At 32.9% G+C, this 22,624-nt stretch overlaps 1 protein-coding gene across 2 annotated transcripts; it reads right to left on the minus strand.

Moving 5' to 3' along the window:
• Window positions 1-1,707: 1,707 nt before the first annotated feature.
• LOC134261939 (polypeptide N-acetylgalactosaminyltransferase 1-like) lies at window positions 1,708-20,912 on the minus strand. Of its 2 annotated transcripts, none has more exons than XM_062744328.1 (14): window positions 20,575-20,912; window positions 18,783-19,042; window positions 15,781-15,949; window positions 15,256-15,428; window positions 14,792-14,896; window positions 14,312-14,414; window positions 13,563-13,733; window positions 9,090-9,207; window positions 8,598-8,778; window positions 7,709-7,848; window positions 7,220-7,318; window positions 5,440-5,565; window positions 3,967-4,045; window positions 1,708-3,235 (listed from the first exon to the last, which is right to left on the minus strand). In XM_062744328.1, exons 2-14 carry the CDS (start codon window positions 18,991-18,993, stop codon window positions 3,180-3,182), a joined length of 1,731 nt encoding a protein of 576 aa, XP_062600312.1. In that variant the 5' UTR covers window positions 18,994-19,042; window positions 20,575-20,912; the 3' UTR covers window positions 1,708-3,179. The 2 variants fall into 2 exon arrangements, with proteins under 2 accessions (XP_062600312.1, XP_062600306.1); XM_062744322.1 differs by lacking the exon at window positions 5,440-5,565 and adding an exon at window positions 6,261-6,395.
• Window positions 20,913-22,624: the final 1,712 nt, after the last annotated feature.

Raw genomic sequence — 22,624 nt, forward strand, 5'->3', positions numbered from 1 at the left:
AATTCACATTTTGGTAGAGGCACTCTTGCTCATCATAACTATGTACTTAGTTAGTTTATTTAATACCTAGGAGCAGAGAAGAAGATTTCAAAGAATTTATGTATTTTTACTATATAATCTATAGAGCCCCACCCTAACACCAGAACCCCTGACCCTGGGACCATAAAATTCACAATTTTGGTAAAAGCACTCTTGCTCATCTTAACTATGCACTTCGTTAGTTTATTTAATACCTAGGAGCAGAGAAGAAGATTTTCAAAGAATTCATGTATTTTTACAATATAATCTATAGCCCTCCCCCCCCCCCCAACACCAGAAGCCTTGACCCAGGGACCATAAAATTATTCACAATTTTGGTAGAGGCACTCTTGCTCATCATAACTATGCACTTAGTTAGTTTATTTAATACCTAGGAGCATAGAAGGAGATTTTCAAAGAATTTGTGTATTTTCACTATATAATCAATAGAGCCCCCCCCTAACACCAGAACTCTTGGCCCTGGGGCCATAAAATTCACAATTTTGGTAGAGGCACTCATGCTCATCATAACTATGCACTTAGTTAGTTTATTTAATACCTAGGAGCATAGAAGGAGATTTTCAAAGAATTTGTGTATTTTCACTATATAATCAATAGAGCCCCCCCCCCCCTAACACCAGAACTCTTGGCCCTGGGGCCATAAAATTCAAAATTTTGGTAGAGGCACTCATGCTCATCATAACTATGCACTTAGTTAATTTATTTATATCTAGGAGCAGAGAAGAATATTTTCAAACAATTCATGTATTTTTACTATATAATCTATAGAGCCCCCCCCCCCCCCCCTACCAGAACCCTTGACCCTGGGGCCATAAAATTCACAATTTTGATAGAGGCACTCATGCTCATCATAACTATGCACTTAGTTAATTTATTTAATATCTAGGAGCAGAGAAGAAGATTTTCAAAGAATTCATGTATTTTTACTATATAATCTATAAAGCCCCCCCCCCCCCCTTACCAAAACCCCTGACCCTGGGGCCATAAAATTCACAATTTTGATAAAGGCACTCTTGCTCATCATAACTATGCACTTAGTTAGTTTATTTAATACCCAGGGGCAGAGAAGAAGATTTTCAAAGAAATCATGTATTTTCAATGTATATAATCAAGAGAGCCCCGCCCTAACACCAGAACCCCTGACCAAGGGACCATAAAATTCACAATTTTGGTAGAAGCACTCTTGCTCATCATAACTAACTACTTAGTTGGTTTATTTAATACCCAGGAGCAGAGAAGAAGATTTTCAAAGAAATAATGCATTATCACTACCTACTTATTTAGCCCTGCCCTAGCACTAGAACCCCTGACCCCAGGGCCATGAATTTCACAATTTTGGTAGAGGACTCAATGCTGATTACAATCATGCAAACAGTTTGACTGCTTGATGTCCAGGAGTAAAGAAGAAGATTTTCAAAGATTGCATTAATTTTAGTGGTTTTTGCCCCACCCCTCCGGCCCCAGGGGGGCATGGATCATGAAATTCACATTTTTTTGTTCCTTGTCACCCATAGATGCTTTGTGCCAAATTTGGTTGAAATTGGTTCAGTGGTTGCAGAGAAGAAGCTGAAAATGTTCAAAAGTTTACGAACGACGTACGACGTACGACGACGGACGAAAACAGATAGCAATAGGTCACCTGAGTTTACTCAGGTGACCTAAAAATATCAAACACATCACTCAGAGACATCCTGGTCAGAGACGGTGATGGGGAACTGATAGAATTGAGTGGGTTTGGAGAAAGGGTGAAAAAAAATAAGATATAAATTGTTTTTAAAAAATACCCAAATGGATCATGCTTATCATGAATTCCCACTTATAGCAAAATGATGTTTGACATAAACTATGAATTTAATAGAGAGTATTATTGGTATAACCGATTCCATGAAAAATTAATCAAAGCTGTTCATCCCCGGCATTTTTAATGATTATTTTCATCAGTAAAAGATATGTTTGGAAAAGCCCCCCTTGATATCAAGTGCCTTTAATCAGATTTAATATTCACCCATTAGCTTGTAAATATAGAGAATGTTTATCAAAAAATGTGAAAAGATAGACAAATTCTGCTCAGAAAACTGCCTTTAAAGATTTGATTGATTACACGACAGAGTTATACAAAATAAAATATCTATCCCAACGAAAAATAATAGACTTTATAACCTTTTTGTGTGTGCAAACCCTCTATACAAACAATACAATATAATACTGTAAACATACTCTGAGCTATAACTCCACTTCTTGGAATGATGAGAGTACGTACTAAATGTACATCTTACTTACATATCACACACACTATACAACATAGGCAACCCTTGATATAGGACCCTCTTTTATGATCAGCCTACAATCTTAAAATATACATCAATTCTCCCCAACCCCCTCTTTATGATAAACAAAAGTAAAATGTATTAATATTAAACTGAAATCTAAATAAAGAGGTTAATAAACTGATTGTAGCTACAAACAAAAGTGAAACAAAGTAAAAAATCATTAATTCATATGCATCATTCATAAATCTCCCAACATTTTCACAGAAAAATCTGAAATCTAAGTAAACAAACATGAAATGTGCTTCAATAAATTAATATAATTTTAACACACATTCTGATTATTTCCTGTAAATCTAAGTATTTCACTTCTAAAATCAGTAAAACACATAACAAACACAATTTACAAATTCTACATGTTGTATACAAACAAAACCATCACACTGCTAAATTAACTTTGTTAAAAAGCAATCATCCACAAACTTTAATATTCACACATTTTTACAAGTTTCATATTGATGCAATAGAGTAATATAAGAAAATAACAAATTTAAAAAATCCTCTAGCAACATCAATATATATAAGACCAAAGTCTTTGACTCTCCAATTAAAAATTATCCAGAAATCATTTCTCAACAGACAAAGTCAGATCAAGGTCAAAGGTTAAGATCAGATGACCCTGACACACATAATCAGATGACTAGAAATCTGAGCACCAATCTGGATATATTCACACAATCTGACACAGAATGACTCTGTAATTTGATTGGCTGACCTTGACCTCTGGTCCCCATGGTGATGAGATTGGTTTGAGAACACGGACGTTTATCGCTGATTATCACACTACGGCAGAATAAAAGTCTCTGTCTTCCTCTAAAATTTCATGTCGGTTAGAAGCCATTTTTGCCTGGCACTACCATCACATGGTCCTGGAATAGAAGAATACAATTTAATGACATATTCAGTACATTAAGGTCAAGGTCACATTGTCTATAAGTCATAGATAATACGTGAATCTATGGTGGAATGGAATAAGGCCCTATTGTAATTCATCCCATGGGGATAAAATACACAGCATTATGAAATGAACATGAATCAATGATAAGAGAAAAGAGAAGAGTAACAATCAAAGAAGAAATAAAGGCAATTCCTCTATTCTCTATACAATCCAGTCTATACATCATACTGTATACATGGTTATTTTCATCCCATTTTATTTTTCCCCTTCCGCAATTCACATCAATTATTGTGCCTAATTCTGAATTTGCCCAGACAAAGTTCTGTTTAAAAGATCAATTTTTTTTATGAATTCTTCCCAGTTTGAATTCTCCTAATTGCTACGAGGGCAAAAATAAAACAGGGGTCGAAATTTCTTTGCATAGATTAGGTATACCTTGTATGTGTAAACTCTCGAGCCTACACATTATACTGTAAATCACTTTTTATTCACTAGAACTTTCTTTTGGCGTAATTACGTGAGACAGTGTGCTCCCAAAAATATCATTCTCATGTACATAAGTATTGCTTTAGATTATGAAGAGCAATAACCACAATTCATGAAAATTTTGCCTCGCTAATAAAGAGGCAATGAATATCTCGCTTAAATAAAGTATCGCAAAAATTAAGTGATCTACAGTATTATAGACATCCCTCCACTCACCGACAGATGGAGCGTCCTTGTCATTTGGTCCAGCTGCTCCCAGACACTGCTTACTGTTCACATGCTTCAGCTCAGAGGTCTGTAAGAGAAATGTGGACATGAAGGAACTAGTCAGGAATGTTCATATAAAGGGACAATTCATCATTTACAAAAGGTTCAAATGAAGGATAAATTCAGAAGTGTTCAAATAAAGGGACAAGTCAGAAATGCTCATATGAATTTACAACTCATAACTGTTCAAATGAAATGATAATTTTAAAAAACTCAAATAAAGGGACAATTCAGAAATGATCATATGAAGGGATGGTTCAGAAAATTTTACATGAAAGAACAATACATAAATTAATGTTCAAATGAAATGATACTTCAGAAATGTTGTATGAAGGGACAATTTAGAGGTGTACATAAGAAGGAACAATTCAATGAAATAACAACTGATAGAGTAGTTGAAAAAAGTTTGAATTCTAAAACACTTTTTCTAAATATTTGAAACTTTTGATGATTCAGAAAGTTATTCTATGACAGAAGTGGTATTGAATGCTCATACTATCTATCAATGAAGAATGCTACATATGAATGTGTTATTTTCTCCACCTGACAGCTAACATTGTTAAATTGAATTCAGACATATTTCTCTAGTGTTTGATGCAAAAAGAATTATTATAACAAATATTTATTTAAAGGTATAGCTAGGTCTGAAGATTTCACTGATTTATTTCCCAACATAGCACGAAGAATCGAAGAATTTTTCTTTCATTTACATGAAGAGGAGGAAGGGGAGGGGTAAATTTTGCAAAACATGTACACTATTATTTTCACACATTTACATTTTAAAGCTGTTGTAGGTTCTCTTTAAGATAAGCAATGATGTCATTTGTAGGAATACCTTTGTTGTCTATTTCTAATCATGCTATATACCTTTACCCAGATAAAATCTACCACCACAAGATCTACATGCACATAAAACAGCTCTTATCCAACCAATGAATATTATTATCTATAAAAATATATTTATATCACACATGCCTCAAATTTCCAATTGCTGTTTGAAATGAGTGAAATAGAGATAGTAAGAGTGAAAGACATATCTCATATTGGTGCCTGCAATCTTTAGATGAAGACCAACTATAAGCAACTTCTCATTTCTATTATAAGCTACTATAATCATAATTGCACAAACTTAAAATATTCTAGAAAAGAATGATATTTTATTTCTATCTTAGCATATCGTGAAATCAGCAGCATTCTCATTAAAGTGTCCTTTTTCTCATTCCTCCTTAAAAAAACATCCGATCCACACCTTTTACCCAACATGCAAAGAGCCATCTTCCTCCCATAGAAGCCTAGAGATTCCTTAACCACATTTATAACACAAGGATCTCACATATGACAAGCCACCTCAACATTTAGACGTCATTACAATAACGGAGCACTGAGGGAAGTTGCAGATTAATAATGTTTAGTAAAATCTACCTCTTTAACAAACTCCCATTGTCCCTTGCCCGAATCACAGCGGATAAAGACGGGGGTGTTGTAGCTAGCATCAATACACAGATTGTCATCTGTAACTAGTTGTTTGGTCCCCGAATATGCGAACACCTACGTAGTCATGCAGAGGGAGACATTAAAAGAAAAGGCTACACAACTACCAAAGTCGTACTATCTACCAACACTTAACTAAGGCTGTCCTCTCTCCCACTCCAGGACTTATCTCCCTTTCTCTTATTTATTTCTGACAGAATGGCCAGTGATCTGTTTCATTAAATTTTTAGCGGTTTATTTAAAATAAGCCATGCAAAAGAGGGAGTTTAGAAATATTAAATATTACACAAATTCCTAATGTTTTGATAAATTTCTGAAGCCATGGGAATGCCTCATACCACAATATAAGGTATAGTGCATGTAAAAAAGTTTTCAAAATGCTTGCAAAATTCCATGATAAATAATAATCCCCCAGAAAGACGTAAGAAGGAAAGGTCAGTCAAGCGGTGCAGTGAGAGAGAAAACACGTCATGCTGGGGGGTGATCTTCAACTCCGCTGGAATACTAAAATCCGAAACTGAAAATGAAAGTAAAATTAGAAGAACAAAAGCTGAACTCTCAGAAAATCTGTCTCACATGAACACAACCATTTGTCAAGTGATTCAATTCTTAATGTGAAGGCAAACTTTAGTGTGCTTCTATGGTGTATGTTGAAAGACAGTTTTGGAAAGTTCAGCTTTTATTGAAACACACACACTAGTCTAAGAGTTATCTTTCCTAGATCACTCTTCGGCATCGGGAGATAAGTTTACCTTCTGATCATACTCCCATTTTTGATTTCCCCCTAAACCGTGGCATTGGAATAACTTAACTGGCCCATGCAGTGATGATACGTCTAGACATACATCATCTGTCTGCAATGCTTTCTTTTTTGTGTAAGAAAAAATCTGAAATACAAGGCTTCATAATCTTAACTCTATGTAAATAGCTAAAATATATATAATACACAAGTTCATATGACATCAACGTTTCAGTTAAAAACCGTTAAAATCACATTTGCTTTTATTTGAACTTTGTTGTGATTGATATGAAAGCTGAAGAAGTAAAGTCCACCAATGTTGAAAAAAAAAAACAGTGCACCTCTAATTATGATTTTAATTTGCAATATATGCTACATATTGCAATACATGTAAACTTGCAATATATGTAAACTTAACACAGAAAATTATAGTTTTAAAATACATACATATGATGCCTGAAAATGTAACATACTGCATTAAGATTAACAAACCAGACAAATAAATGATAACACACTGAATTATATACATTGTACATGATAAATCATGATATGATATGCAACAATTTCATCTTTTTTTGAATAAAATAATTCTAAATATTAAGGGGAATAATTTGTCAATTTAAAGTTCAAAATATAGCAATTCTTTCCTTCAATGTTTTTTTTTAATACTGTAAACATATTTTTTCTATGTGGAAATAATAACTGTAATTTCAGCAGAAATTTGACACAGAATACTTAAAGTGCATTTAAGAATAAACTAAAACAATCAAAGAAATAGGCACAATATTCTACCTACAGAATAAAACAGAAATTGTCATTTCGCCAAAATAAGGCCACATGGAAAAAAGTACATTTAAAGTATTTACGGAGTAAACAGAAATGGTGATTTCTCAGAATTATGGCCCCATGGAAAAAAATTACGTTTTACAGTATTTGAGAGCTCTACCACATCCTTCACGATCAAACACTAACCTGGTTCCCGCCCATTCCGTGACACTGGACCAGTCCAACTTTCTCTCCGCTCTTACGACCCATGCTATCTATACACTGACCCGTGGCCTTGTTTCTTATCTATAACAGATACATCTTATTACCAATAATAGAACATTTACTGACAAAAATTGTAGACCTTGTGTAGAAATTGTATAACTTAGATACTATTCATTAAGTTTTAAAGAATTAAATTCTATTTACGGATTTCTTGCAGTTAAATTTCTGAATCTCAAACATGATGGATAATTGAATGTGTCAAAGAAAATTTATTGAAAATCTCATCCACATTTTCTATATAATATTTTAACCTTAATTTCTCAAATTCTCTCATATCTTGAAATATGTTCTAAGCCCTATCCAGTTAGACATAAGGTTTGATTGAATGTTCTTCTAATACAGTCTGATTTATGATTTTTTTTCCAAGTAAGCAATAAGGAACTCTGTTAAAATCAGAGCTAAGTGACCCACCTCTCCTAAAGCATAGTACTCCACAGGCATCTGAGATTCAGGGTAAACGTTCTCTAGATACCATTTAAAGCTTTTACAATGTAGTTTTTCTCGCAGAGATTTTCTTTCTGATACATCTCCATAACTTGTACTCCTTACCCCTGTGAAAACAAAGTATAAATGTATTTACCAATTTTAAAAATAATTTTCTCCTTTTATAATTCAAAGTACTGTAAATGGACTTTGCACATTACCTACATTAATAGAAATACGAATATGCAAGAATGGCATTTTCATGAGGATATCTTATGTAATCATGCAAAAATTGGGTTCTCCAAAATAAAAAGTGATTTTCAGTACCTATCTGTGTATATGCAGTACATGTATATTTTTTTACTGGAATATTATCAATAGTCCATTGAATTTCTTAGATCAAGTAATTCCAGGAACTAGACTTTTGCATAGTTACATGAGACCATCTGGTTTTGGAAATTTTCCTCCTTGATCCTTTTTTATAACATAAGGTTATATACAGAAAATACCAACATTCCAAAAAATTCTGTCTTGCTTATTAATCTTAAATTTCTTACAAAAATCAGGCATTGAGTGGAAAACCTGGTATTCTACAGTGACACTTTTTTTTTTATTTACACTTGGCTATATACCGTATAAGCAGAATTTTTAGCGAGGATTTAATTTTAGCATTATTAGCGAGGGAGTTGAGATCGCTTAAATTTCCTATTGCTAAAAATTGATTAAGTTTTATTTGTGATAGCTTCTATAGTGAACATTTTAAAATCGCTAAAATTGCATTTCGCCAGAAATAAAACACCTATTTTTTAGGACAAATCGCTAAATTTGCATCTCGCTAAAATTTCCACTTATACGGTATATTAAAAGTGTATCCTACCTGGATTAATTTTATAGAAGAAATCCTTATATTCATCCATCCACACCTCGACTATACGCTGTGTGTTGTGATTGATAATGCGGGCCACGCCCCCTGGCCAGGAATAAGGCGAGGTTTTTCTGAACACGTGGCCCACCCTTGAACAGGTGACAATGTACACCTTGCCACCACACATCCACACCTAGTCACAAAATTAAATATGGAAAAAACTATTATATGCTTGTTTTGTACATAAGAGAACATTTCTATTATCTAAATATATCTGTGTATATACAGAGGGGAGATAAAAATCAGATACATGTATAAATACATAATTTTTTTCATTCATCATCTTAATATTATTCAAAATTTTATAAATGTATAAATCTTTTTTTCTGAATTGTAAAAACAAGGAAGCATCGACTAAATTGCAATTAATTGTTGGCAAAAGTGTTAGAATGAGTTTGTATGTACAGTGTAATAGAAAAATCACATCCTGGCTGTCACACTAACCCTGAAAGACATTTCTAAATTCTCCCCTCCCCATATATCCATTCCTTCATCGTAAGATCCCACTTCATAAAAGTAGTCCCTGTCTATAGAAAACAGTCCACCGGCCATTGTGGGAGTTCTATTAGAGAAAAAATGCATACATTATAATCAATATCTCGGATAAATGGCTAAACATCAAAGAGTCTCACATTCACAAAGAACAAAGTACGTTATTGGTTGATTTTCGCCGAACCTTTAACTAAATTGAGGTTTATCGCACTCAAAAGTTGAGAACTTTATCTTTCTAACAATATATAACTTGTTTATATCTAATTACGTGTAACACATCGCAAATTCTGATAAAAAGTGGTGTTTAAGCGGTAGTAACGTCAGTTCCGACGTTCATTTTGCTAGACGACGTCAATAACGTACATGTCTCTCTTGCGTCATACAAAGCTCCTATATGTATTAAAACGACGTGCGACTGTCTTTAAAATAGAAATCAATCCATTCAAAGATATTTTAAGAATTTCATTTGCAATTAACTTTACATTTTATCATTTGGGCCATGGCAGAGATTGGGGTAGGAATGACAGTATTTTACATGAATATATAATGCATAGCGGATCATCCGACTGCCTGCATAGGACACAAAACAACTACCCATGATTTTAATTTTTTCCGGGAGTTCGAGCCATCTCAAATATCTTATTAAATACACCGTTTCATACCTGTATGTGAACATCCTGTATATTTTTCAAAATTTGAGGTTATGGAAAGCGGAGAATAATAAATGATGGTAGCTATAATACTTGAAATGAATCTAAACCTGTCATAGAGATCATAGAGATAATTTTTTCAGAGATAATGCAAAAAAAAAAAAAACAACAACAACAAACAAACAAACAAAAAACAAACAAACAAACAAACAACCAAAAAAAAAAAACAAAACAGAATTTCAGGAACTGTTGACATTCATTTTTCCGTCGGACTAAGCCCGATTGTATCCTTTAAATATTTATCGAATTAAAATAATTATAAATTGAAAACGACGGATGGACCGTCTTGACGATGTTGCACGTGTTGTTGATGAATCTTGGTACTCTTACCAGTATTTGATTTAGCGACACTAAACAGAATTTACCCGTGGCACATAAGTTATATTCATTTTTTTTTAAAAAATTATAATACTACGTATATTTGTAAAGTTTTCCGTATAATTACTTTTTTATTTTTTTTTTCAAAAACAAATTTATACTATGCACACAATTCTGGAAAGTCAATCTTGCACACACATAAATTATTTGCATGAAATAAAACTTTCAGGCAATTAATGGAACACAGTGGGAATAAACGCCCATTCTATATTGTTAGCGGGCCCGTGATACTGCCCCCCCCCCCATTCTTTTTTTTCCGAGACTAGCTTTCTGCTGTTGATTTACAATGTAGTATGGATTTTTTAAAATCCAAAACCCGTTTCTCGACCTTCCTTTTTGTGTTGCATTACGATCACATCCCCCCCTTCCAACGTTTAACACGCAATTGAAATCTGCCTTATTGAAAAATGGCAGCTGTATTACACAGGCGGCGCACTGCACAATGCTCAAATGTTTCGAACCTGAGGACACTCCTTCAGAAATACATGATAAATAAATATCTATATACATGTAATATAAAAACACTGGCTTCGTGTCTATTCCTTTTTTAACCTTGGAAATAAAACCGGACACAAAACCCATCTTTTGCGACTGTACATGGTTTTTACTGTCTTCGGTATATTTAAAGGGCAGAAGCGATTTTTTCCTAGATATTGGAAAAATAAGGTCCAGTGTAAACTATGGGGAATAAATTGTTGTCAAACTGACACTGTCACTGTGCTTTTCTATTTGTGAGCAAAGACGAAAAATAATCTTAGAAATGGGGATATTAAATCATTAGAACTTTAGTTACTCGAATACTGCTTACGTGTATGTGTAAAAAGCGTAATTAGGTAATGGTAATTAGGGCATTCCCCACAGACACTTGCTTCGTATATATAGAGCATCCCCTCCTTTCTCTTTCCACGAGTTACCTAGATCAGTTTCAGACACACTCCGCTTCAATAAGGTCGAATTTTTTATCAATCATTGTTCTTCTTTAAATAGTTCGCATTGACAGAAATTTTTCTTCTGTTCTAATAAATCGTTTCAGACTTCCGTTGTCGAGTCTCTTTCTTGTAAACTATCCACGTACAGCCACGTAGCATCGTTTTTTAAAGTGGGGGGGGGGGGGGGTGGCAGGCAGAGAAAAAAATACTTACCTGAAAAAATTGACCAAAAGAAAAAAGAAAAAAAAATTAAAAGTTGCCCAAAGCCGAAAATCCTACTTCCGGGGTTGGTGGGTGTGTGTATAGAAGCCATTTTTTTTTCAATGCAGATTTCCTTCAGTACCAATTTCTTTTACCTACAATACTACATTTTCCTTATATCACAAACCCCTGCCCCCTCCCCCCGTTGCTACGTGCCTGATGTATTCCTCAAATATTACCTCAAGGAATAGCCTTGAGGAAATCTCATTTTGTGGGAAAGTGGTGGTTTTGACAAGGGACTTTCCTTATTTAATTTTCTTCAGATTCATGGCTTTTTTACCTTGTTACAAGGAATCTGTGTTTCACAAGGGGATGGGGTGTTTTCCAAAGTGATTTTTTTTTATTTTGGAAAGTTACTTCATAATGCTGAAAATGCAACCGGGGGGGAGGGACTCCGAGCCCCCTCAAGATTCAAGCATTATGATGAGGCGGGTCTGAGGTAGACGTATAATTACATGTATAAAGTTGATCACTGGTATATTTTACACTCCAGGCATTTGAATAAAACCGATATTACAGAATATCTGACATAAATAAAGAAAAAACTTGTGTGCACAGTGCTCATATTGTCAACAAAACTACCGCTACATAACGAAAATTTCAACTTTCCGCTATATTTTTTTTTTTCAATAAGACCATTGCCGACTACAAATCATTACCGCTGCATATGTCCCGGCCAGTAATGCCACTGTAATTAAATAAGTTCTATTCATAATATTTCGTTATAATGATAATAAAGTTTTTTGTAGCTTTTAATTGCCGTTCTATAATATGTCCCGTTTCGTAGATCAAACAAACCTTCGACATGATCATCGAAAAAAAAATTGTCATATGAGCTTCTTAAAGGGCACAATTACTCGGTTAGGATAGCAAGTTCATGGATAATATCGTGAATTTATTGATTAAGTAGACATATTTATCTTGTTTATTTTTTGTTTGAATGACTGTTAAGTATGAATTGTGCAAAGTACAGTGGTAAATAAGGTTCGCAAATTCGGAAACGCGGAACGATTCAAGACACATTACGGTATGACCCACCCCCCCCCCCCCCCCCCAAAAAAAAACAACAACAAAAAAACCAAAAAACAAAAACAAAACATCAGGACTACCATCACGTACTAGTAACATGTAGCTGGTGATAGCTATATACTTGTAAAGTCTTACTACTTTTGAATAAAAGCATAACTTAAAAAAATATTTAAAATACATATGTATGATTTATCCTTTATCAGGTCACCATCAAATGCAGCACGTATATTGAGGAAGGACGTACATTCTGAACCATGCAATCAATAAAATTTCCGACTCTAGAATGGTTCATTCTTAATTTAAATGGATTTTATAAACTTGAAAAATAATTATAAACATATGTGGATTTTATCTTGTATGATTTTTTTTTGTGTTCACAAGTTAAAATAGCTGTTGATATTATTCGTTTCCCACATAAATACTGTGTAAAATCAGCGTAAAATAATGAATGCTAATGTTGCATAATTTTCATTTCCGGACTTACTATTTATAAAAAATGAATACTGTTCCCACTCATTAACCGACACGAATTTAATACTAGACGGAGATTTTTAACCAATTATTTTATACACAAAAAATAAAAGTGGTTAATGCTTGGGAACATATTCAATTTCATCAACATTTACTGATTTTTCATGAAAAATGAACGGATTTCACTGAGCAACCGCTGTTTGGTGTGGTATTATGACGTCACTGTAACATATTACGTCATTTTTATATAAGTTGAGTTTAGCTTTGATCTCATTGTAAACGAAACATAAGGGACTTGCATAAATAATGGTAGTTTAAAAATAGTAAAATTTCTCGGCCGCATATAGCCAATAACGTACTTTGTTCTTTGCATAAGTTCTAAAATCGTAATGACATTCCTATTTGTGCAAGATTTAAATAAAATTTGTTTTCTAGCATATTTCATAATGCAATTCATGACATAAGATTTATATATTTTTTTAAACATTTTATGGAACATATCAAATTCAAAGAGCAATCATTCCTATTTTTGTAATTTCTTTTCTACATTATTTTCTGTTTCATTTTATTATTTGTTTTTTTAAGGGAGGAATGAGAATTAGAGCTTTATTTTCCATCCCCTTGTAAACAGATGACAAATTCCGTACTTTGTGGGGTTACTCCTGTCCCCGCCCCTCCTGTCTAGTTCCCTCTGGGGGACGGGGTACCAGCGGAAGTTCAGTTTCCAGTTAAAGCCTCCCCAGGTCATGTCTGAGCCGGTGATGTACTCAAACGTGTCGTCACTGATGACGTCGATGATAGGACACACCACAGCCGTCCTGTACAGAATAATAAGGAAATCATCACATGACGTTCGTGCTGGGACGATACAAATTTTTCTGTATCGATAAATATCACAATATTTGAGCCACAATATGATATGTGTATCATGATATATTAAATTGATTATAAAGTCTTTTTGGTACTGAAATTAAAACAAAATATTTCTTCGCAAATAAGAATAGTGTATTCAAAGAAGTTGTATATCTGTTGCATAAACCATCACAAAGCCACAGTTTAGAGTTTATTCTACTCGACATTACAGTAACCCTGGGCTTGCAACTTACTGGCATTAAAAATTGAAGTCAATATAAAATTATTACCAAAAAACTGTTAATAAAAGTTCACAGAATATAACAGATACACATTCTGTATTTTTTTAATAAAAAGTTATGTGAATTGCAGAGAAACAAGTGGGTATTGTTACCAAGTAAATCTTGAAATTAAAAATTCCTAGATTTTAGAAGCTAACTACTAATACTAGCTAGAATAATATTCTTGCACAGATCTTTGTTTTCATAAAATTTCGAAATTTTATACCCAACATTCAATGAAAGTAATGTAATGTCTTCCTTACCTATCCTTATGGATTTCATACAATAGGGGCTCTAACCAGCCCTGTGTACACTCACAATGTGCATCTAAAAAGGTTATGACCTTTCCTTTGGCTTGCTTTGCACCTGTTAATGAAGTAGATATAATGGTTAAGTTGTTATAGTTAAAATGTCAAGAAATGTGTCTCAAACTAATTCAACTCATCTAAGTCTATATCTAATTCAGGAGAAAAAATTGTATCATTTGTTTAGTAACTGGAACGGATCAGAACAAGATTCAGACCTGGGTCCCCTGAATCAGTTAACAGGTGCTTCATCACCTGAGCTTTTTGACCCAGGCAATCAAACCTGTCTGATCACCATACAAAGAGGACCAAATTTAAATTATAATGCTTGAAGATTAAGGGAATGTAAAAATTAAATGATTTTTTTAAACATTTGAAAATCTCTAAATATGTACTTTTTAAAGATATGTACATGTATTATTTCTAAAATCCACTGACCTTTTAACCTTGCCCTAATAAGACCTGTTCTCTCCTCTGACCTGATTACATGGGTAGGAACTGGTAAAGTGGCAATATACTCCTTTAATTGTTTACCTAACTCTTCTGTAATGAGCAAAAATTCATCAAATTATAATACAGTGAAGTATACTGCATTTTCTTAAGTCAATATAACATATCACTTTAGTAACATGCACTCCGAAGGAAGCTTCTCTTCAGAACACAATGTCAGCTGAAAGTTAACTTTGAGAATAAAATACAGAAAACAAAAATATAAATCATAAATGTTTATACTTAACAGACATTACAAACTTTAAAAAGCACCATATCAATGTTCACATTTTTAAAAGTCATAAATAATTCTGACAACTTTACTGATTTCACAAATAATTTCTTTACCATAAATCTTAAAATTGCATGGTACGTTAGTTGTGTCTAATTACAGCCTTGTTTTCTATAAATACCTCTTTCACTGGCGTCGTCTACCAGTAGGATTTCTCTAAGTAGTTCCCGTGGTGACCGGTTTATAATACTATGTACAGTCCGTAGTAACGTCGTCCAGGCTTCGTTATGGAATACAATTACTACACTGGTATCGGGAAGCTGGGAATTGGGGGGATACTGTTTTCTTTTACAGCTGAAAGAAGCAGAAATACACCAAAAATCATCAATGATGTTCTTTGTCTGAAAAACATTACTTTGAACAGTTTTTTTTTCCATAAACATATATTGAAAAAATTTAAAATCATATTCTAAATGGACAGAAAATTATTCCTTTCAATTTTGGTTGTTGCAAAAGTGTATCATAAAATTATCTTTTCACTTCAATATATCCATTGTGTTTGAGATAATGAAGTTTCAACTGTACGTTGAAATCACTTCCATATTCATGGTATTATAGGTCTCAAAGATCAAAAATACTATAGGTCATCTGTTCACTTTTGCTTTAATTTGATTATCCTTAATTAAACAGAAGAGCTAAGCCTTACGCATCCATTCGGTAGTCTGGGAGTGACCGGTTTAGAGAGATCATCTCACTGGCCACCAGATTAAACTGGTTAATTTTAAATTTCTCCTTTGCCTCTTTCTGCTTGTCAGAGGGGACCACCACGGGTTTTCCCATCTCTCCAGGGCCCGTCGGAACTCGCTGAATGATACCTATAAATAGAATGCAAAAATGTAACGCTATACATATCATATATATGTATAAATAATCTACACTCTGGCCTAGGTAAGGAAAATCAAATTCGTCCAAACGAAATTGGAGTGTTGAAGATATTATCCCTTGAAATCAGAAATTGAGGCTGAATACATTTGAAAGGGGGGTTAACAATGTTTATTTTTAAATTTTATCATTGATTAAACAGTTTTATTAACCTTTGAATCAATGGAAAGAAGCATCGCAGAAAATATAACTATGATTAATTAAGTAGCACTTATTCCATCATTTCATAAGCTTATGCCATAGGCAATACAAAACTGTATTGATAGCCTTCTATTATCAGTATTAGTAACATATTGCGACTCAACTTTTACCAGGGTATACACCTACAACAAATACCTGTTAGATTCTTGAGCAATTTATCTTTTTCAAATGAGCAATTTGCTGATATTTATCCTTGCCAATTATTAACTTGCTCTGTCATGTTTTAGAAACATGAAAGCTTGATAGGTAATTTTTAATCTTCATATACATGTACACTGTACAGTAGCTTTCTATTTTTGATCATCAAATAAGAAATATCCCACTTGGTTTTTTTCTCTCTAGGAAAAATATGTTGAACTAGCTAAAAATAAAAGCTAGAGATTTTTTTTCAAATTAAATTGTATAAATCTTCAATACATTCAGCAAAAATCAATGCTTCACAATGTATAGAAAAAAACTGATTATTAAACAGCTTTAATTATTAGTAATCAGCTCTGCTTGATCGTTTTTGATGGCACCAGCTGGCATATTTATAATATATAATTACCAATTCTCTTTGTGTCATATCTACATTTTATATTTGTACCCTCCACAACATAGATAAGATAGATATATCTGTATCCACAAAAAATGTCAGGATAAAGGGGGGATAACCCATTCACCAGGGGACAACAGATAAAATGATTCATCCACCAGCCTGAGCCAGAATTGTACAACCTTTATTTTGTGAGTTCCTGTTTGGTAGTTTGTGTATGGTTTTGGGTGTTGGAATATATTTAAAGTCGGGTTCGGGTATAAATATTTTCTCTCTATTTCCTTCCAATTCGTCTGTAATTAACAGTGTGTTACAGTATTAAAAGCAATATTTCATTAACATATCAATTATTTAAACTGTTAAAGTTCTTTAAACATGATAAGTTCTTTGTAGTTCTTTTTAATATCTACATTTTATCTAACAATATGATCTGTACACATATTTTTTTTTTTATCAAATCAAAACTTCCATTAGTGCTACATTGTAAAGGATTCAAGAACACATGGTCAGCAAGATAGTCATATGACCTTGATAACCTTGATCTTTGAAGTAACCAGGCTTCCAGGTACATGTACATACTTTGAACATGTTGACCCAAGAATGCATGTCAATTTAACTCACAAGCATTTTCCTAAATTCTATATTCATTTTAGTACATATGGTGTACATTATATTAATACCATTACCTTAAAATGCATATTATTCAACTTAAAAATTATTTATGTTAATCACATGTTCATATAGTTAAGAATTGAAATTGTTCCTAATTCAAATTAATGAAGAATGTTCTTGAAATGAACAATTTTTTTTTAAAATTATCAGTACACACAGTTTATATATAGTCCCCCCCAAATTCCCACGTTTACTAAGGACTGATGTTATCAATGTACCAATTTACAGCCTCGTGCATTCTCCGGAGGCCCAGAGAAGATATGACTAAGCAATAAGCATCAGTGTACCAAAATATTTACTTTAAATTAAATGACTGAAAAGAAATCTGATGATCCACACATTTGATCACAGGGTAATTAAGTTTTGAAAAGAACCAATCTTTTTCACAAAATGCCAAATAATCAACCATTATACAACCAACCACATGTAGATTCTTACATGAGTGCAAAATAACAATCATAAATTGCAGTTTGAACTGTTTCACATTTCAATAACATGAATACATGTAATAGTATATGTTAAATTCAAAGACAGCTAGAAAGAAGTTATCGAATGTATATTCCTGATAAAAAGCATAGAATGTAAAGCCCATATGTACCAAGTGACATTAAACATGACACAGTTCCAAACACATGACAATTACAGCCACAGTTTTATCATTTTATCAATAAAATCACGGTTATAAAAACATTATTACTGGGAAGAAGAAAATGAGAAATTCATTGTCAGAAATGAATCAACCCTTGATTGTTGCAATATTTGGAATATGTTACACGTGAAAAGTATGAGATTATTTAACATGTAAGGGTCAGATATTATAAATATTAAGAGGTTTATATGTTTCTATATGCTTTATCGTTATAAAATACCCTCCAACTCTACCCCAAATAATAGCTATTAGCTGCAACCTCACAAGTTAATAAAATTATTTCTGTATATCAAAAAGAAATGTGCAATTAAGTGAATATAAGAATAACATACAACATATCCAAGTCTTGGTTAAGAATTTCTCTTAGAATATAATGTTTTAATACATATTCATTACCCTACTCAGACTCTAATTAACATTGGTAATTAAGCAAATCATCTATCTTATTTGTTATCTGTTTGTGTACTTGTGTCACTTTTTACACACTAGAAGTTACTAATTAATACACACTTGCCCGGGCAACTTTTTACACACTAGAAGCTACTAATTATACACTCTTACCTGCAAAACAACCGATATATATACAGTCACATAAAAAAAATATAATATGAATTGCATAACCAGCACTAAATTGCTGCCTTGGAAAATCAACTTTTCAACTGTATATCCCCTTTCAATAAAAAAATTACTCTAATAAATGCTAGTATACCTTTTGGGAGGATTCTATCCAGAATTCCCCCTCCCCCACCGTCAGACTTTCTCTTTACTTCCCCCACTCCCCCGTGTTCCTTGCAGTTCGTGTTGGCGCTGTTAGCTGCGCAGTCTGTGAAGTACATCAAGATGAAGACGTCCAGCAGGAACCATACCAGCGAGGTGGCCAGAATTATCTTACAGTAATGGAGGCGGGCTCGGCTGACCATCCTGTTCTAGTTCAAATGTCCCAACAAAGTTTGCAGAAAAAATCACATCCTGAAAGGACAGTTAAATAATGTTAAATTCAAGATATGTTAAAACAGGAACTGCCATCACTGTATTTTAAAAGGGATGGGTATCGCCAAAAATTTCGTATCGCGATATATCACAATTTTTTCCCACAGTATCACAATAATATCATGATATTTGTACGTCAAGCAATTTTTACAATTGTTTTAAATGAATAGTCATAATTTTCTTAAAAATATGCTAGAAAAACAAAATTTCACTTTTTGAAATTTTTATGTACACAAAATTAATCATGTTTGGATGCTATTAATTATGCTGTTATTTTCACATACAACATTTTTTTTTAGACTTTCTGTAATTGTAATTTGAAAGATTGAACAAATAAATGAATAATTTCTGGACTTTATAATATGTACTTAAATACCGGTATTTTAGGTCTCCGTATCACGCAATAAGTATTGCAATAAACCGGTATACCGATAAAATCGCACATCCCCTATATTTTAGTAATTTTACACTTACAAAGTATCTAAATTACAAATGTCCTTTTTTGGGTTTCATGTCAACATGATCAAAGCATTGAGTCAATAAAAGAAAAGACACAGCTGGGCATGACAAGTAGATATATTGGGCAAGGGTTAATAAAAATCTTCAACATGTTAGCCATTGTCTGATGTTTTTCCCCTAGTCCTTGTTTGCCCTGCATAACATATTACTCACCCTATGTCTTTTTGCCTTATTTTAATTCTAAATATAAGATGGTTAATTTTCATAACCATGTTCTACTTTTTTGTCTTGGTATACATTTCTTTTGTATCCTGTGCTGTACAGTTTAATATTTATTTAATAATGATAATCATTAATTCATCATTGACATGCAAGTTTTAAAATAGGCAATATTTTTTTTTAATTTTCATGCATGCTAGACATGTTATAGGAATGAGGATACAAAGATACATTGGTTATAAATATGCATTGCTAGACCCAAGTTACAAACCATCAGGTATATATATTGAGACATAGTGTAAGTTCTTATTCATTAATATCTTGCTTGAAAAAATCTTATTACAACTTAGAAACAAATTCTAATATTCCAAAATGACCAAAAAGGGTACATTGAAAAAAATTTCATCAATGTTAATTTATGGAAGAAAAGTAAAATTTGTACTATGACAAGTTTTATATTATGGCAGTTTTAGACCCAGTTTACTTTTTAACCCCCTTTCAATAAATCTCTCATTTAACAGACAAACCCTTTGACAGGTTTGAATTTAATTTTAAGATATATATATGTGCATGTTGCATAAAGTAAAAGTTATCACAATTCTGACAACTGTTTTAGTTAGAGCATCACCTAAAGTAACAATAAAGAGTTTACGTTGATAATTATCTTCTTCTTTATTAAAATACTCAATAAGAGAACCCCATTTAACTAAACATACCAGTCTTACTCTAACATGTCTAAATAATAAATATCTGTCGCGATATATTCTCCAAACTATTTTCTTCCTGCTTCATAAAAATTTAAGTGTACAAAAAATTAATTAAAATTGACTCACATTTCTTCAATCGTCACCATTCACTCTTCCATGACTTTTTTATTGCTCACGACCATTAATGACAACACGCGTACATTTTCAATGCGACACACTTGTCACTCGAGTCAATCAGCCGAAATTTATGTCAGCTTGGTTTTGGTGAGATCGATAAAAAATGAAATCCGTAGCAAGTTTCCAGGATGTCTAAAAGCTTTGTGTCCTGTTGACTTTCCAGGCTGATACTTTCCGCGGGAAATGTGCACCTCAGATCAATAAACAACAGCTGGAATATACACAGAATTTGATTTTTATCTATAAATGCATTCCACGTCTTACAAATTGGTGACACCGAAACCGGAAGTGACGATTTGGAATTTAGACAATGCGATCCATTTTTTGTCGTATTTTAAGACTACTTGTAAAAAAGAAAAATAAGTTTACGGACTTAAATAAGCAAACGAATGTTACAACGAAAAAGAGAATAAGAGAGTGTAGGAAGGAGTTTATGAAAGTCTTGAAAGCATTTATGGAAGAAGGGGGATATATTTTTTTTTAATTTAAAAATGACACAGCTATTTTAATTAAAAATATTCGTCTTTTAGAATTAGTAGAAAGAAGTGTTTCATCTTTCTTCAGTTAATACTAGTATCAGGAAACAAATAAAAGGAGAAAATAAATGGTTAAGAGGTACAAACAAATTAATTATATATAATTCTGTCGATCGAATATCTATTACTCCGATCGGAAACTTTTAAATACTATAGTAACTTTATCTCATTGTTTTAAAAAAAGTTCTGCATTTCTTCATTTTACATGATTTTATAACCCTGCATTGCTAAAATTCAAGGTCTTTTAGTAATATTAACAACATACGTTTGCTTTCTTAATTGAATTAAATTAATGTGTGTCACTGTGTGGTTTCTAAAGGTATCAAGATGTGATGAATGTTAGGACCTGATTTAAATTTCAAATGACGCAGTAAAAAAATGTATAAATACATCATTACTTAATCATGGGGCATAACACAGAAGCTGACTTTACCTGCATGTAGTAAATTAAATCCCGACTATGAACTAAATTTAGGTGCATAAAGTTAGCATGCAAGCGCGGATTTAGAGGGCCGATCAGTGGTCCGGACACCCTGGAATTTGCACAGTTATTGATACTAAGCCAAGCAAAATTGACCTAAGTCTCCCCTAGAAAACGCAAACCCCTCCTCGAAAACGCAGATCTAATGTGAAAATTGTATGACAAGTCAAAGGTATAAAATTTTAAAAGTCAACGACCCCCCCTTCACACGAAATAGGTATTTCACGTTTGGAAATGAGTTTAAATGTGTGTTTTTTTTCTGGGTGTTTTTTTTTTTTTTTTTACTGATACGGACCCCCACCACCCTGGAAAAATTCCTTGATCCGCGCCTGAGCTAGGGAGAAGCGCTTAGGATCGTACCCGTCTTTTTCATTAAGAAACCGTCTGTAAACCTTTACTACAGTATAAATTTAATTTTTGAACCTTTTTTTTCGTTACTACAGTATTTAGTTTTTGAACCCCCTTTTTTATTACTACAGTATTTAGTTTTTGAACCCTATTTTCATTACTACAGTATTTGGTTTTTGGACCCTTTATTATTATTATTTTTAAAAAGCTGGATGCATCCTACCATCAAAAATTATGCTCCTTCCCCTACACATTGGAAAGATTTATTTTTTTTTTATTTTTCTTGCTAATGTCCCTTTGAGTCTATAAATTTATCCCCACCCACCAACCCACCCCATTAAAAAATAGGCACCTTTAGAATGATATTTTTCTTGTCCTCTCTCGACTCATGACAACTGTCAGAATTTGTCCAGTGGGTAGATTTTGTTTTCTTTCTCTAAAATCTTAAAAATAAGGTTTTATATCTAGGTTCCAACTTCTCAGTACCAACAATACATTTACTAAACTGAATACACTACTACATCACCCTTATTTGACTATATGCCGCAAGAAAAAGTGTGTGTATTTGGGGGAGTGGGGGCTTTCAATGAACATTTTCTGAAAAAAAGCTTTGTACATGTACCTACATACATGT

The sequence above is a fragment of the Saccostrea cucullata genome, unplaced genomic scaffold, assembly GCF_032062105.1.
Source record: "Saccostrea cucullata isolate Sc308-1 unplaced genomic scaffold, CSIRO_AGI_Scuc_v1 ctg356, whole genome shotgun sequence".
Taxonomy (NCBI): domain Eukaryota; kingdom Metazoa; phylum Mollusca; class Bivalvia; order Ostreida; family Ostreidae; genus Saccostrea; species Saccostrea cuccullata.

What these genes read in the sequence shown, in the direction of transcription:
- LOC134261939 (XM_062744322.1), bottom strand. Translation starts at nt 18,993, where the DNA reads ATGGTCAGCCGAGCCCGCCTCCATTACTGTAAGATAATTCTGGCCACC. An exon ending in CCAGACTACCGAATGGATGC is followed by an intron (nt 15,429 to 15,780) that starts GTAAGGCTTAGC and finishes TGCTTCTTTCAG; the next exon opens with CTGTAAAAGAAAACAGTATC. An exon ending in ATTTAGAAATGTCTTTCAGG is followed by an intron (nt 8,779 to 9,089) that starts GTTAGTGTGACA and finishes TTTTGTGACTAG; the next exon opens with GTGTGGATGTGTGGTGGCAA.